Source organism: Polistes canadensis, unplaced genomic scaffold, assembly GCF_001313835.1.
Source record: "Polistes canadensis isolate GaletaPanama2010 unplaced genomic scaffold, ASM131383v1 scaffold_6, whole genome shotgun sequence".
Lineage (NCBI taxonomy): Eukaryota > Metazoa > Arthropoda > Insecta > Hymenoptera > Vespidae > Polistes > Polistes canadensis.
In genome coordinates this window covers 105,518-121,968 of record NW_014569553.1, presented here as the reverse complement: position 1 = coordinate 121,968, position 16,451 = coordinate 105,518, and the positions used below count along the sequence as shown (strand labels likewise).

Sequence of the window (16,451 nt, the reverse complement as noted above, 5' to 3'; positions counted from 1 at the left end):
TTTTTTTTTTTTTTTTGTTTTCTCTTTCGTATTATTCTTCTTCTTCTTTTTTGTTCTATTTTTTTTTTATATTCTTTCTTTTTACTTATTTTTTATTTTTTTTTTTTAATATCTTTTTTCTCTCTTGGAATTTTTCGTTTTCTTTCGCTTTTGCTTTTCTAATAAACATTATTTAAGATGCGGGCTTTATCGTCCGGTCCGTTTGCAATACGGAGCTTATCTATTTTCGGTCTTCGACTGTTAGTGGGGTGATTGGTGAATCTGGTGGTGGTAGGGTACACACAGAGGATCAACACTAGACAAAATACACGAATCCCCCGAAATGCGCTCGCAGATCCTTCGTGAAAAGGATCTCGCATGCATCCAACTCGCCTCTCTCGTTTAATACCGAACGAGGAAACCGCAGCACGTAAAAAGTATGTTTATTATGTATATATATATATACATATATATATATACATTTGTATAAATAAAATGTATACGAAATAATAAAAAGAAAGAGAGAGAAAAAGAGAGAAACGCGGAATGAATTTTAAATTGAAATATCGATAAAACGAATCTCATTAATTAGTACAATATTTGATGCACGAATGAATTCAAATGTACTCTTTGAGATAATAATTTTATAATTAATTGCACGACCCGGTGTATAGCTTGTTAATAAATAAAAAAATTAAATAAATACTCGCGTACTCTCTACTTCGTTTGTTTATAATATGAGAACATCAAAACTACATGATCTCGGAGATAAAATGTGTATTTTAATAAATGTTAATTAATGTGATATTAAAAAGAAAAAAATAAAAGAAATGAAAGAAAAAAAAACAAAAAAGAAAAAAAGAAAAAAAAAAAAATACACGGACGTACACGCGCGTACGTACAAATTATCAAGTGAGTTCAAAGTTATGTAAAATAAATAATATTATAATATGCGTTCCCCATCGATCAATATTTACTTTTCAAGGCGATCGATGATGCATTCGGCATTCGGGGGAGGGAAAGGTTGAAACACAAGGAAAAGGATACTCGGAGATTGTAGGGTTGTCACCCACCGGGGGTTCTCCTGACAACTCAACTGTCGCTGATATGCTGGATAAAACGGTTTTTATACGATAGCAATCGATTTGATCGAATTATCGTTACGTTCAACGACTTTTTACGATGGGGGGGGGGGAAGGAATTATAGTTGATTTCATATTTTTATTTTATATTGATTTTTATATTATTATTTATATTATAAATGTATTATCGATATTTATTTAAGCATTCGATTAATATCATCTCAATTAAGATCTTTTAATCAAACTCCGGACTGCAGTTAACGAATTTTCTTTTCCAAACATTATTATTATTATTATTCTATTTTTTCTTTTTTTTTTTCTTCTAATTATTATTGTAAGGATAGTATTGAAATTGTTGTTGATTACGAAAATGGGAAAAAAAAAAAAGTAGAAAAATAATTTGTTTATTTTTTAAACCGCTTTCCAGATGAAAATTATTAACCCCATCGTAAACCGTTGTTGCACCGATAACGAATCGTAATGCCATGAATTTTTCAGTTTTTTTTTTTTTTGTTCTTTTTTTTTCCTTTTTTCTTTTTCCTTTTTCATTTATTTCTTTTTTCTTTTTTTTTTTTTTTCTTTTTTTCTTTCTTTCTTTTGGATAAACAACAACCGAGTTCAACACGAATTCGATATTTTACTTTCTTTCAGATCATCGATGTTCTATGTATCTTTATATTGCGACTTTTGAAGTTCGCATTATTTATATAATTAATGACACGACGTACCGTAATCGTTAATTAACGAAAATTTGTAAACGAAACTCGACGTTTAGCGTGTTTCTTGTTTGTTCATTGATACGTTAGAAATTAGAAAAAAATCAATATTAATACCCGCACTTATATAAAATTCCTAAAAAAGGCCAAACTATGATAACGCAGCTATGCTATTATTTCGAGATATTAAGGAATCGTAAGTATATAAATCGATCGAGTTGATTATTATCAAAATTATATTAAACATAACGAGTCATTTATACTTTCTTTTTATATTTATCTTTCTTTTTTTAATATAAAATTTTCTACCCAAAAAAAAAAAAACATCTACAAGCAATATCAGAGAAAATGAATTAAAAGTAAAGTAGTATAGAGAAAGGAAAAAAGAAAAAGCAATTCGATTATAATTAACTCGATCGATCCGTATGTTATCCTCTCCTATGTAAATGTTATGAAAATAATGAACTAAGCTCGCTAGATCGTATATGATTAGTCTTTTTACAGATTAAATAAAAAAAAAAAAAAAAAAAAAAAACCAGAGATAATAAATAACGGTGTGATAAAGATTTAAAGAACAGTTCGATCTTACCTTTCCGTGTATTCGTCCATGTGCGCGTAACTCTGAACGCTATTCTCCTCGACGAGGAACTTGACTCGTTGATAAAACGATGCAGTTACACTAGGTGGTTGTTTCCTCAATAATACGTCAACGGGATTTTTACTGGCAAGACACATAATGTGATCGGCACAAGTTGTGTGCGAACAACATTCGCTATCGGAACAATCCATCATGCCATCTAAATGAACAATAACATTTAATTATATCGGATTTAATTTTGATCATAAAAATATATAGAAAAAAAAAACTATATACGACAATTCAAATTCAATTTTTGATCCAAAATTAACACTAAAGTATTACCCCAAGTTTTTTGTAATTTATACAAAACGAAAGAAAATATATTTTGTTCTAATTTTATATTAAGATATATATTTTTGTTTTATTATTTAATAGAAGTTACTTGATCGGTTACGGTAGAAATAGGTATTATAGGTAAAGTGACGGGGTAGGTTTAGTGTTGAACTTATATGGGATTTAATTTGTTTTTTCTTTGTTTGTTTAAATTTGTTATCATTTAGAAGCATACCCCCATCATTGTCGGTCATATCATTGCATTCCATTTCGAGTCGTATACTACAATCTCTACCGGCCCAACCGATCGAACATTCGCAACTGTACTCGCCGTCCTGCAACGTGCACAGTCCGTGTCTACTGCAACCATTCTCGCATCCGGCTAAAAACAAGGTTACATTTAACGTTATGCTTCGATAAAATTTGAGAAAATTAAATGAAAAAAAAAAGAAACAAAAATGAATACAACAAATGAAAATTTGCTTACGTAAAGTACAATGTCTTCCATTCCATCCTTGACTACACACGCAAGTACCGTTTTTACATTGACCATGTTCGGCGCAACGTGGATCACATGGTTTCTGATCGCATTTCGTTCCAGTCCAATCATCGTGACATCTAAATTAAATTTAAACAAAAAAATCACGTATTATCGGATTTCAAAACTAAATCGTTTATATATTAGAAAAGAAAAATCCCTTAAACAATCAAATACGTCATTTATAAAGTTAATATAATAAATGACAATTTGATTTAACAAGGATAGAATCTAATTTACAGGATAAAGATTTTGTTTAAATATTCCATAGTTGTAGACGCGCGTGTATCAAAAGTAATAAGAACCAATATTAAATCGTTTGGAAGAAAATAAAGGGAAAAGTTTTTACATTCATTCTTGTATACTAGTTAGTCATAGAAATAATTTTGAATTTTCGATCGATGTTTTCTCATCAAGAGAGAAAAAGAGAGAGAGAGAGAGAGAGAGAGAGAAAGGAAGTTAAAAAGCGCCAAATGTTTTTCACTTTTGAATACGGAAAATCTATTCGCCGGTGTGGAGTTTCTATCGTTTATAATAAAAAATGTGAGTTTAAACTCAGTTGAAAAAGTTATCCTACCCGCGGAAAGAGAACTTTTTGCACTTACAGGCTCCTTTACGAGCCGAACTCTGGCCAATGAAAGAGAGGAAGGAAGGAAGGAAGGAAGGAAGGAAGGAAGGAAGGAAGGAAGTAAAGAAAAAAGAAAGAAAGAAAAAAAGAAAGGGAAGAAGAGAGGAAAGGCGTCAGCTTTGGAATATGAGAAAGGAGATTTTCTCTCTCTCTCTCTCTCGCGTCCTTGATTCTGACAAAGGAAAGTAGAAAAGGGACGGAGGTCCTTCGAGTTGTGATAAGTTGGGACACCCCTCTTTTCCAACCAGCCCTCCTCTTCCTCCTTCTACCCCTCTTTTCTTCGTAAAACATAGCCTGGCTTTTTTCTCACAATTTTTCACCTTTTTAACCAAAACGACTTCACAACCCCTCGTCGTCGCTTTTGCTCCGAGCAATTTACCAATTTTTTTTTTAGTAACGACCGCAGAAACTTCTTCCTTATGCTACCGACATAGAAATAAGTGTTTTGAAATTATAATCCTCGTTGTATTGTTGTTGTGCCCCGATAACAGGAATTCAATCTTATTTTCATCGATAATATTTCTCTCCAAGTTATTTATAACGGATACATTGTTTCGAATCATTCTTTTTACTTTTACACAAAAACCGCGTATAGAAAAAAAAAAATAATTATTTTTTTACCAATAGATAATATTAGCGAGCTACCTTATCGACGAGGTATTAAGTGTTGCATACATTAAGGCGCTTCAAATCAATTTCGTATAACAAATATAATCCCAACGAATGTAATCATTAAAAAATGGTCTCCATCGGTGGTAAAAAAGTTTGTGTGCAACGTTTAATTTATTCAAGTGAATTAAAAAAAAAAAAAAATAAAAAAAGAAAAGAAGAAAAAAGAGAACAAACAGAAACGGAAGATAATTAATACTGACTTGCAACGACCCTGTTCGCAGGATCCATGAGAACCACAGTTGAGGCCGCAACTGGACTGTGAACAATCGACCCCAGTCCAATGTTCCTCGCAGATGCACGCAGCAGACTCTAGGTCGTACGTGCCATGGTCCGAACAACCCGGTAGACACTGATACACCTGCTGATCGACCTGATTGCATCGTTCACCCTGCCAGCCTGCCTTGCAGTAACATTTGCCGGACACGCAGGCGCCATGACCGCTGCAGTTTGGATCCGGACAATCGGCTGAAACGATAAAGGGTTGTTCTCGATTAATCGCATGTCTGTCTCTCTCTCTCCCTCTCTCTCTCTCTTTATCTCTCGCTCTTTCTCTTATTCTCTCATTCTCTCTATTCGCTTTTCGACGACGTCTCGTCCACGAAACTTCAGTGCAATTTCGTCAGAGTTTCGGAATATCGATTAAATTATGTAGGTACTCTGTACAACTCAGTTACCTATGTGTGTACATGCATGCATAGAGTATCTATGTATGTATGATATGTATATATGCTATCTTGAAAAGAGGATTGAGAGAGTACGGATTCGCAAACTACATAATATACGTGATACGATATAAATAACGATCAAATTTAATTTAATTCGACGTGCTTGTTGTTTTTTAGTCTTCTATTTTAGGGGGGCGGGGAAGGTGGGAGTAGGGAGGAAGGAAGAGAAATGTCTTATTTAAATCTACAAAAAAAAAAAAAACAATACAAACCAAACGAACGAATCTAAACCCGAGCACAGTTTAAAACAGTCGGACGATTTCGTATAAACGACGACGTTTTCTCTTTCGTTTTCGGATAAGCACGACGACATCGTCGTCCGTTCTGGCAACTTTTTAAATTACGGGCATCGGAACAATTGCATTATCCCCGCGGATACCGCTCTCTCGCCCCGGGGAAATTATGAAACTTAATTTCCAACGGGGCACTCTTCTGCGTCGCAGAAACGTAAACGCGAATGTTACTATCTTTATTTCTCTTTCTTTCTTTCTTTCTTTCTTTCTCTCATTCACGAAGGACGTCGTCGTAGTCTATGCGAGAAAAGAAGAGAACGTTAATATATCCCAGGACCCGTTTCACGTGATGGTGATGGTGATGGTGGTTGATGGTGGTAGTGGTAGTGGTGTCGTCGTCGTCGTCTCTCACTTGACCCACAGTAAACTGGAATTTCTCGTGGGTTTCTTTAAACGTGAAGTATGCGCGACAGTGATCGAACGGGGACGTAATATTGTTGCCTACTCTAACTTTTCCTTTTATCCTTTTTTTTTTTTTTTTCTTACTTTTCCTTTTTTTTTCTTTTTCTCGTTTTCCTCTTCTTCTTCATCTTCTTCTTCTTCTTTTTCTTATTCCGACGTTTATTGTGAACAAAGCGTTACAGACTGTAGAAGGAAAGAATGCTATCTCACGAACATCATTGAGAAAGAATCCTTTTTCCGTAGGATTCAATGAGACGAGTAAGAAGAAGAGGTGTATGTGTGCGTTAACGCGTCCTACTTTTCAACGTATATATATAATATAATATAAATATATATATACAATCGCGCACTACGCGTAATAGTAACCAGTTTTATCTTTTTTTTGTTTCTTTTTAAATTTGTCTTTCCCCGTGGCAGGACTTTTCTCGAGTTATTTTCGTCCACACAACAGAAAAATAGAAGAAAGAATAAAGAAGTCTTGAGGTCGATCGGTGAATCTGTCTGAAAGTGTCAGAGACAAAGCGTTCCCTTTACGTTGAAGAATAATTTTACCATTTAGAAGCCGGTCGTGGATGGGGGTAGGGGGTTGGTGGGGGATGGGGTGAAGGGGTATAAAGTAATTTTTCTTTGAAACAAATATTCTTCGAAATATTTTCGCAAGAAGGTATATATACATATATACATATATACATATATACATATATATATATATATAAATTGAGGTATGTAGATCAAAACGAGAATGAGCTTTCAGAGATATTTGCTTGCCATGTGTGTATCCATTCCCACTCTCCTTTTCATTCATCTTATTTCGTTCGTTATTACCATCCACCTGTTCCGCACAATCGTGTTCGTGTAAAATTCAAATTTCTCTACCTAAAACAATGCGAAAGCGGCTAAACTAATTGTTGGACTCGAATCGGCACGGTTTGACCTATATGTAAATTTGGAGAACGTCGTGTGCATTAATTATAGATCGCTATATATATATATATATATATATATATATATATATATATATATATATAGATATATATATGTATAGTAAAGGGGAAGAAAGCTATGTTCTATCTAACAGCCTTGGTAGACACTGTGCATTACTAATATCATGGATCTTCCTTGGATATAGGACACCACGGCCGAGCATAAACTTGAATTATGGAGAATTTAATAGTACCGTGATAAATACCAAGAACGTTAATATAACCAATGTATTTTTTTCTTTTCCCATACGTTTCGATACTTTTACAGCTTTTTTTTTATCGTTTCATTCAAAAATTTTGGTTAACGAGGCTAATATGTTTTTCTTCTATTTTTTTTTTTTTTTTAATTACTTTGATTTTTCTTGATATTTTATACGAAGAACGAAAATACAAAGAAATACCTTTTTAGATAATAGAAGCTTTCTATTCTCCTTGTACTTTGTACGTTTTCTTTGAAACAGTTTATAGTATGCTTGCAACGTTCTAATCTTCTTTACCATTCACTCGTTCACTTTCTCTCTCTTTCTCTATCTTACTCACTCATTCTTTCTTTCTGTTCTTTCTCTATAAACGTAAAGAGAATTTGTTAAAAGGTGTAGGTACACGTTAAGCTTGCCTTTTAACATATTCGAACTTTTCCCTGACACAACGGATTACTTTTACTACTACTGGAAACATTAACGTGAGAAGAGAGACTAATCTTTCAAATTGCAAACGGTTTACGGCTTGAGTAAATGTTTGATTTTAATTTTATTAGAAAAATGTAAAGAAAAGAAATGAAAGGAATATTTTTACTTAAAAATCTATAATATTTCGATATTTCTGAATGTCGATTAAAAAATAAAAGGAAAAATGTGATTAATTTACTATTACACAATTACAAAATATCCTCCGAAATCGTTTTAAGATAATCGAAAACTATTGTCGTGTATTTGACGTATATAATAGTACGTACGTGTGTCTTCTACCTTACTTGTAACTCTACACGTAGAACACATTTGAATAGTCTATCGTCAAGTTTAGTTTAATTTCGAGAGTGGACTTACGTTCGTTACAGAAGGCACCCTTCCAGCCAGGATTACAAACGCACGATCCTCTAACGCACTGTCCATGCTGATTGCAATCAGGAACTTGGCAATCTCCTAACGGTATGTCGCATTCGGCACCTTTCCAGCCATCCTCACAGTGACACATGCCACCGCCGTACTGGCCGTGAGACGAACACAAAACAGGACACACGCTCTTGCTACAGTCGGCACCCTGGAACACACAATTGATTTAACCTTAATTCGAGAAAGGAAGGAAGGAAGGAAGGAAGTTAGGTAGGAAGAAAGGAAACGAAATCAATTCAACGAAATTGTCTTTTTTTTAACAAATATCTAATATAACTGAACTTTATTGTTATTTATTATTATTATTATTGAAGTTATACTTCTTTTAGCGCGTTTTGGAAAGTGGAGGTTAGATGCGACTGAAAAATCGACACCACAAAGTTATTCGATATTTACGATGCGCGGGCAGCAAAGCGATTTCAAATTTTTCTCAAGCGGTCATTAGTCACCCAGACAAGTTCTAATCGTACTCAAGCGCTGCTTGACTTAATTGATCGTGCAGGAACTTGTGTTGTCACCGCGCCATACCCGTTGGCGAATGTAGAAATTTGATATAACTCTCTTATATTTTGATATTTTTTACCAGTATCAGTATACATTTAAATTTCTATTATTATAAAAATGTATTTAAAAAGAAAATATTCATCACAAACAAACGTGGAACGTTATAAGGCATATAGGTTGCGAAAAAAAATGTTTTGTTACTGTAAAGAAGTATAACTTCTTACGTGCGTAGATAAGTATAAACATCAGTTTTTATTAATTACCTGATAACCATCGATGCAGTCACATTTACCAAGATAACATGATCCTCTACCGGAACAATCGTTAGGACAAGTAGTGGAAACTCCTTCAGCTTCGGTGACGACCAGCGTTACCTTATACGGTTGAAGCTCATCGTTATAAACAGATAAGAACCAACGGCCAGTGTCCAAGTATTGAAGAAGACTAACATTGACCATCATCGGTTCAACGATAGTTCTTTTGACGAGAATATGTTGATAAGACTTGATAGTTTTGGGTCCAGTCTCTCGGGATCTAGATCGATTAGGTTCGATCCCAAAATCTTGAGTTGCTTGTTTCATAAAGCTTACGGCTTCGGATGTTGCATCCCTTTTAAGTCTATGATCAACACGGCCACCTTTTACAAACTCAACGAAATCGTATTGGGTGACGCTCGGTGCCACGTTTCGTCTTCCGTAAACGGCAAAGTTTGCACCCCAAGGCAATGTTAGGTTTAACCTGATGAATGCTGGCTGCTTATTCCGGAATTCGGTATTCCAAAAGTAATATGGTGGTATCACGGCCGAATGCGCTACGTTGTAAGCTTGAAGCTCGAGCACCGCTGGCCATTGTTGGGCCGATTGTTGAATTTGTGGATCGCTTTGTTGTTCACCGACACTGTCCGCAGCACTAGAGTGTTCGGCGGTACTGGTGGGCAATGATTCTATAAATTATAAACCAATTAACACGATTATTATTATTTGTTTTTTGCTTTTTTCTTTTGTTTTTGTTTTCCTTTCTATTTTTACTATTTCAACAATCGTGTTCATAAATTTCATGTTTTGCTGGATATATGCGTATGATCAAATATTTACAAAAAAAATAATATAATATATTACAGTTTAATTTTTTATAATATTTCTCTATTTCTCGAATCATTCGAGTTTACGTAATATAATATGGAAATAAAAAGAAAAGAAAAGAAAAAAGAAAAAGAAAAAGGTATAACAAACCTTTACTATATTTTAACGAAACCTTACACTGTGAAAGTTGACGCTTTAGTTGTTTTTTTTTTTTTAAAAAGAAAGTAAAGAATTTGTAAAGCAGTCACCTTTAAAATAGATCAACGATAACGATCGAGTTACGACGAAGAAAATTATTAATGTCAAGATAGTAAAATCGTTGTTAAAGTTAATAAGCATAGATCGTTAATATACGTATTCATATTTTACAGGTATGATACGTAAAGCTTTAAAGAAAAACTATATGTTGATATTTTTAATGGCACTACGAGGAAAAGAGAGTAAAGGTGGAAACGTGGGTGGGTGGGTGGTAGAAATGGGTGAAAGGGTGGTGGCTTGAAAGTGGAATCGTAGTTGGAGTCGAGTGCGTAAGAACATTAAGGGATTGTAAAATGCAAATGCAAAAGAAAGCGAGCGGCATTCGAATGAGTTTCCTTCCTCTTTCTTTCTCCATTCCTCCTCTTACCCTCCTACCCCTCTATTCCCGTTTGCATTCATTCCCTCCAATTTATGAGCGATGCCCTTCTATTGATTTCGGAGTATCTCTCTCTCTTTTTCTCTTTCTCTCTCTTTCTCTCTTTTTCTCTCTCTCTCTCTCTCTACCGGGTGACCGGTATAAAAATTGCCACGCCCTATCGGGAAGATTATTTTTTCAAATGACATCGGGCATGAATTTGTGTTCGGAAATTTGTCTTCTTTTTTTTCATTTTATTTTTAATAATTAAAGACCAAAGAGATAAAAAGATTGCAAAGAAGTTTACGAAAGTGTGTTCATATGTGTATATATATATGTAAAAAATAATATATACTATACATATAGTAGTACATAATCGTATAAATTTGGATATATATTATACGAACTGGATATACTGTTCGCGTGTTATAAAACAACGTGACGATTATTCGTCGGAAAAGCAAGGGAAAACTCGATTAACATTTTTACACGGATAAGGAAGGTATAATAAATATGAATCAGATAATTCAAGATATATCGAGCGTGGCTTGCAAGATCATCGAGTAATTATCACGAGCAAAAGGCTGTTATTTTATATAACATAGCGTGATCGAATAAATCATGTTTTAATTATAAACAAAACGATCGTTGTTTCAGAGGAAATCGTTCTTTTTCTCTATTTTTTTTTTTTTTTTTTTTTTCTTTTTCTTTTTCTCCCTCCTCGTGTTCTCTCTCTCTTTCTCTCTCATTCTCTTTTTATTTATGTTTCTTTTTATTTTTTGAAAGCATTATATACACACAACTAACTAACTAACTAACATACTAACTCATGTATTTTTACAACCACTAAATAATGATTTTATCATTGTAGCAATAATGTAGACGGTTTCACGAGCCCTCCGGGTACATCTCTGCGTTTTGATACTTTCCATTTCCCTCCGGAATGAAACTCTATCGAGCGTATTCGATTTCCTCCTACTGGGCCGATGCGGTCAATGCAGTTACGTTTACGTAGCCATTTTCAAAATGTACGGCACGCGAGTCAGTATTCTACGTTTTCAAATTTCATTTCATTTTCATATTGTATTTTTTCCTTTTTTTTTTCTTTTTTGCATTTAATAACTTTCGATATAACGTAAGGTATTTTTAATACTCTATGCATATTTATATTATATTATATTATATATATATATTATCGATCATAGCTCATTTACATACGTTGGTTAACGTTCTTTTATTTCTCTTTCGTTTATTTTTGTATCGACCTATTGAATTTTCTTTTTTAATTTTTCCTCCCCAACCCCCCGCCCACCCCAGATATATATTTCAAACACCTATTACAATTTAATGTCATAACACGTATAATATTTTGCAACTAAAGTGAATGGGGATGTGCGTGGGATTCAAAAGGTGATGAAAACAACTCGTAGGTAAAGAAAATGAATGTTATATTATATAGAACGAAAGAAAAAGAAAGAAAGAGAGAGAAAGAGAGAGAGAGTGAAATAGTAAGAGAAAAACTGATGCATCTTGGATACTCTCAAACGCGTCGAGTGTTTATTTCATATCGCAATCGTATTCATAGCGTTATTAATCTCACTGTGTACTACAGCACATAAACGAAGAGAAAGAGAAAGAGAGAGAGAGAGAGAGAGAGAGAGAGAGAGAGAGAGAACTAGAAACTCATCCGCGGTCTTGAAAAGGGATGATGCTGGTTTTGATGCGAAAAGGGAGAGTTAGTGGGATAGAGATGGGAAGTAAAACGAACGGGTGGCACGTAAAACGTGCAGCATCCGTCCATCTCCCAAAAGCAATCATCGTGAGACGTTGTTCACTAGAGTATTTACATCATGCAAAGTGGATGCAAATTAACGGCTGCTCAATATTTACCTTCCGTTGGTATCTGAGTTGATATAGGATCGTGAACGTGAGCGTTTTCATGAGTCACAGCCTTGATATCTTGAACCACTACGCAGTTGTTATTGTCTATCGGTCGCATGGAGCTCACTGCTGGAAAATATAAGAAAATGAAAATCAAAAATGATGTATAATAATAATAGATTATATGATACGAAGAGAACAATATTATAGTCTTATAGGAAAGAGAGTTAAGAACTTATTGTATGTGATTTTCTTTCTGTTTTCTTCTTCCTTTTTTCTTTATATTTTTATTTTAGAGAAAAGAAAGGATCGATTAATATCTCGTTATTGGATTCTCAAAATCGTTTTGTAAGGTAACGATATAAAATATCAAATATCTCGTAAAATATTGACATTTGGATGACCTTAAGAATGGTAATACTTTTACATGGAAATTAATGAAAAAGAAAAAAGAATAGGGAAGAAAAGAATTGGGTCGAATTAAAAAAATGAATTGCAATTATACACTTGGCAATCCTAACAAAAAAATAAGATCGCAAAGATGTGAAAAATAATTTGTTTTTGTTTTTTTCATTTGATTTAAAATATAGGATTATAACTTGTCCCCAGTTCTTAGAATTATTTCATACATACTATATATAGATATATACGATAGATTATTTAATTTCATTGATCAGAATTATTCACGTGATATTGTTTCCATATGATAACTTTCCGTGTTTTCAGTTCATACGTTTCGTACTATTATTATAGTCCACTTCTATCAATATACAAGATAGACATGCTATCCAACATAGATAAAGATTCATCGTTATATTCTCAATGTTGTTATATCGTGGCACTCTCGAATCGAATTCGAGACAAAATAGAACTGCCATGCGACTTCTTTTATTGCTCTAGGAATCAGGCTAGGCATTTCCCGGTGAATGTACGGGATATCGTTCTAATGGCTTCTCATAAATTTCAACAATCGTTTTCGAATTACTACTAGACGATAGATTTCCTAAGACGACAGAGTAGAACTGCGATTTGAGTTGTACTCATATATACATACATATATATATATAGTAGATATGTGTATTACATGTATATATACTACATACATATATTACATACACGTAACCACGTGCATTATGTTCGTTTGTTCGATTCAGAATTAATGCGAATGTTAAAATATATAATCGAACTAGCCGATCTAGGTTTCCTGCTACGACATTAATTATATCGATCCTGGGGATAGGGAAAATGGGAAAGGGGGGCGGGGTGGGTTGGGGAGAGAACTAGGAATTAATTACGCGTTCGGCTAGTTTTTTAAATGGAAACGAAACTCGCTCTACCGTGCGTCTAACGACCTCTTGGCTTATTAACGATCCGCCCTATCGATATCAGACTAATTGAGTCACGCACGGTTGCAGGTCGTGCGATTATTACCGTGACAAATGGAGACCGATGTGAGCACGCTCTCGGCTACCTCTCCTACTCTTTGTCTTTCTCTTTTTGCCCATAGTTACGTTCACTTTGTTCATCGCGTTAAATTCAAATTACATTTTTCTTGTTGTATTTCTTTGATTGACCATTTTATATATTCATTCTATACATTGCGATACACGTTTTTATCAATGATTCGTCTTAGACGAATGATATCAATCATCGTTCGTATAAGGTCAAATAGATATATATTTACTATGTGAGAAAAATGATATATATACTTTTTAATTTAATTTATCGATACTCTTGCCCAGAACTATAATATTCACATAAGTCTCACGGGGAATTTTGAACGGTTATTAAATCTTTATGAACGATTTATTTCGAACCAGTTGTACGTTTCGTTCCTTTCTTGGGACTTCATCAGCAACTAAAATTTTTTATTATGACTTGTTAATCAATGTATAAGACATTACAATAAATTAAAACGTTATTATTTTTTTACCTCGATCGTTACAGTTCACGAGTCAATATACATTTTATCTTTTTTTCAGAGTCATACATTTCAACTATACTTAACATTTTACAATACAATTTCTTCCTAAACACCTTTATATTATCACACGTAATCAAATACTACTGATTCTATCTAGACTAGTGTTTATTAATCTAGGTATCTTCAGTATTATGATGTCCTCTATTTATGCGTCCTGTTATGATAATTAAATTTTAAAAATTAAATTTTAAAATAATTTAAACAACATCTATAACGAAATTTTATATATATTTTTTGATATATATATACGCGTAGAAAAATAAGAAGAAGAAAAGAAAAGAACATTATGCCACATCTTTTTTCGATTTTGGCCGAAAAGAAAAAAAAGTGTTCTATAGGAAGCAGTATATGCTACAATACATTTTGGATCCGATTCAAATCGAGACCATTTCGAAAAGAGAACGTTGCTGATCACCTATCATAGCCAATTGGCAATCTCCTTGGCCAATTTAAAACTACATTTCTACGATTACACGTCGACGATTTTTGTCCATTTTCCGTTGATCCCTTTCTTTCCTTTTATACTTCCTACCCTACTTCATTCCTCTTACTATAGTTTTAATAATGAAATAAAAGAAAAATATTACAAATTTCGATAACCCCCTTTTATATTAATAATTATTATCCTTATTATACGTCATAGTGTGTGTGTAGAACTATGATAGGGATCTTGCTATTTATCGATCGATGTTGCAATCTGTCCGGGTGTACGGATGGGCCATCACGCGCAAACACGACGTTGATAACGTTAAACGAATGAGGAGGAGGTGGAGGAGGAGGACGAGGAGAACGAAGAGGAGAACGAAGAGGATGAGGATGAGGATGAGGAGAAGAAGGAGGAAGGAGGTGAGGTAACAGGAACGAAGGGACGACGACGAGCGTGCTAGAGCAACGTCCGTTATGTAACTACGGTTGAAATTGAGTCGCAGTGAACCGTGAACGAGCTTATTTCGCGAGAACAGGGAGTGGAGAAGTTCCACTCCTCCTCCTCCTCCTCCTCCACCTTCTCCTTCTCCTCCTCATCCTTCTCCTCCTCATCCTCCTTCTCCTCTTCTCCACATCCTCGGCACCATCGTGACTGCCGGGTTGTAGCAACATCGTGACGTGTGTTTCTCGTAAAATTTTCAAACTTCCAACACTTTGGCTCGATCCACTATCAGTTGTAGCACACGTGTGTGTCACGCGATTCTCATAAGGAGAGAGAAAGAGAAAGAGTGGCAGAGAGAAAGAATAGAGCAATCAGAATCGTACGGTTACATGTTTCTTTCCTTTAAACTACCCTCCATCCCCCCCCCAGCCTCTGCTCACATCCATCCACTCGACTATCATCTCATTTTTTCTTTTTCCTTCGTAGGAAAGCATTATTTACGTTCGAAAATAGTTCTAGTAGAGAGAGAGAGAGAGAGAGAGTAAAGTAGAATTTTAAGCTCCATCAAAGTATAATATTTTCAATCGAATCGAGAAAATTCGAGAATTCGTCTCTCCCTTTATTGTTAGTAGAAACTTTTGTACTTTATCGTTCTCTTTTTTATTTTCTTTCATTCTTTCTTTATTTCTCATACGTGTATGTATATATACGTATACGTATGTGGAATACGTGAAAGTATACGGAAGATCGATTTTAACTCGATTTCGTTTTAGGAGTCTTGCGTAGGTAGGTAGGTAGGTAGGTAGGTATGTAGGTAAGTTGGTAGGTTGGTAAGTTGGTAGGTAGGTAGCTAGCTAGCTAGCTAACTTCCTTGCTACGAAAGTTATTTCGAAAAGGCGGAAATTCGAAAGGAGCACGACGCAGGAAACGAATCGAATCGAATTTTAGAAGTGCGACTACGATAATGCTTCTCCATCTTTTTCTCTTTACTTTTTCCTTTTTTTTTCTTTTTATCTCTTTGACATATTGCTGGAAAGTGTAAAAATAATTTTGTTTCATTGGAATTAATCGTCGACACGTCGTCGTGAAAATGATTCTCATTTAGTGTTAATCGTATATTATTTTATACGTGTACGTATAATAATATAACGAAATTATATTATTCGTAAGATATTAAAGATAAGCAATATTTCATATTTCGATCGATATTAATTTTTGTTTTATCGAGAAAATTGTTTTTCCGAAGCCCCTGAAATGTTGTTTTCCCTTCATACATAGGTGTATATACGCGAATAGAAGTTCTATTCGATTGCAACAAATTTATCGACGGAGTAGAAAGTGTTGCCTATATTCAGGCAAATCTAATTTATATTCTATATAATATTTACTTTGTGCGCATTTTTTGCGTTTATATTTATTATTTTTTCTTTTTTTTTCTTCTTTTTTTTTTCGAAAATGATTAACGAAGAAAAAACA

The 16,451-nt window shown here is 34.1% G+C and overlaps 1 protein-coding gene across 3 annotated transcripts in view; it reads right to left on the bottom strand.

Annotated features, from left to right (window-relative positions):
• The window catches only part of LOC106788905 (teneurin-a), a 104,757-nt gene that overhangs the window by 19,308 nt on the left and 68,998 nt on the right, over window positions 1–16,451 (bottom strand). For all 3 annotated transcript variants that reach the window (XM_014752633.1, XM_014752617.1, XM_014752626.1), the window contains exons 3-9: window positions 12,133–12,252; window positions 8,811–9,490; window positions 7,978–8,191; window positions 4,729–4,993; window positions 3,178–3,308; window positions 2,926–3,072; window positions 2,367–2,574 (exon numbers count right to left, since the gene is read on the bottom strand). In XM_014752633.1, the coding sequence (XP_014608119.1) occupies window positions 2,367–2,574; window positions 2,926–3,072; window positions 3,178–3,308; window positions 4,729–4,993; window positions 7,978–8,191; window positions 8,811–9,490; window positions 12,133–12,252 (1,765 nt within the window). The remainder of the gene's footprint in view (window positions 1–2,366; window positions 2,575–2,925; window positions 3,073–3,177; window positions 3,309–4,728; window positions 4,994–7,977; window positions 8,192–8,810; window positions 9,491–12,132; window positions 12,253–16,451) is intronic.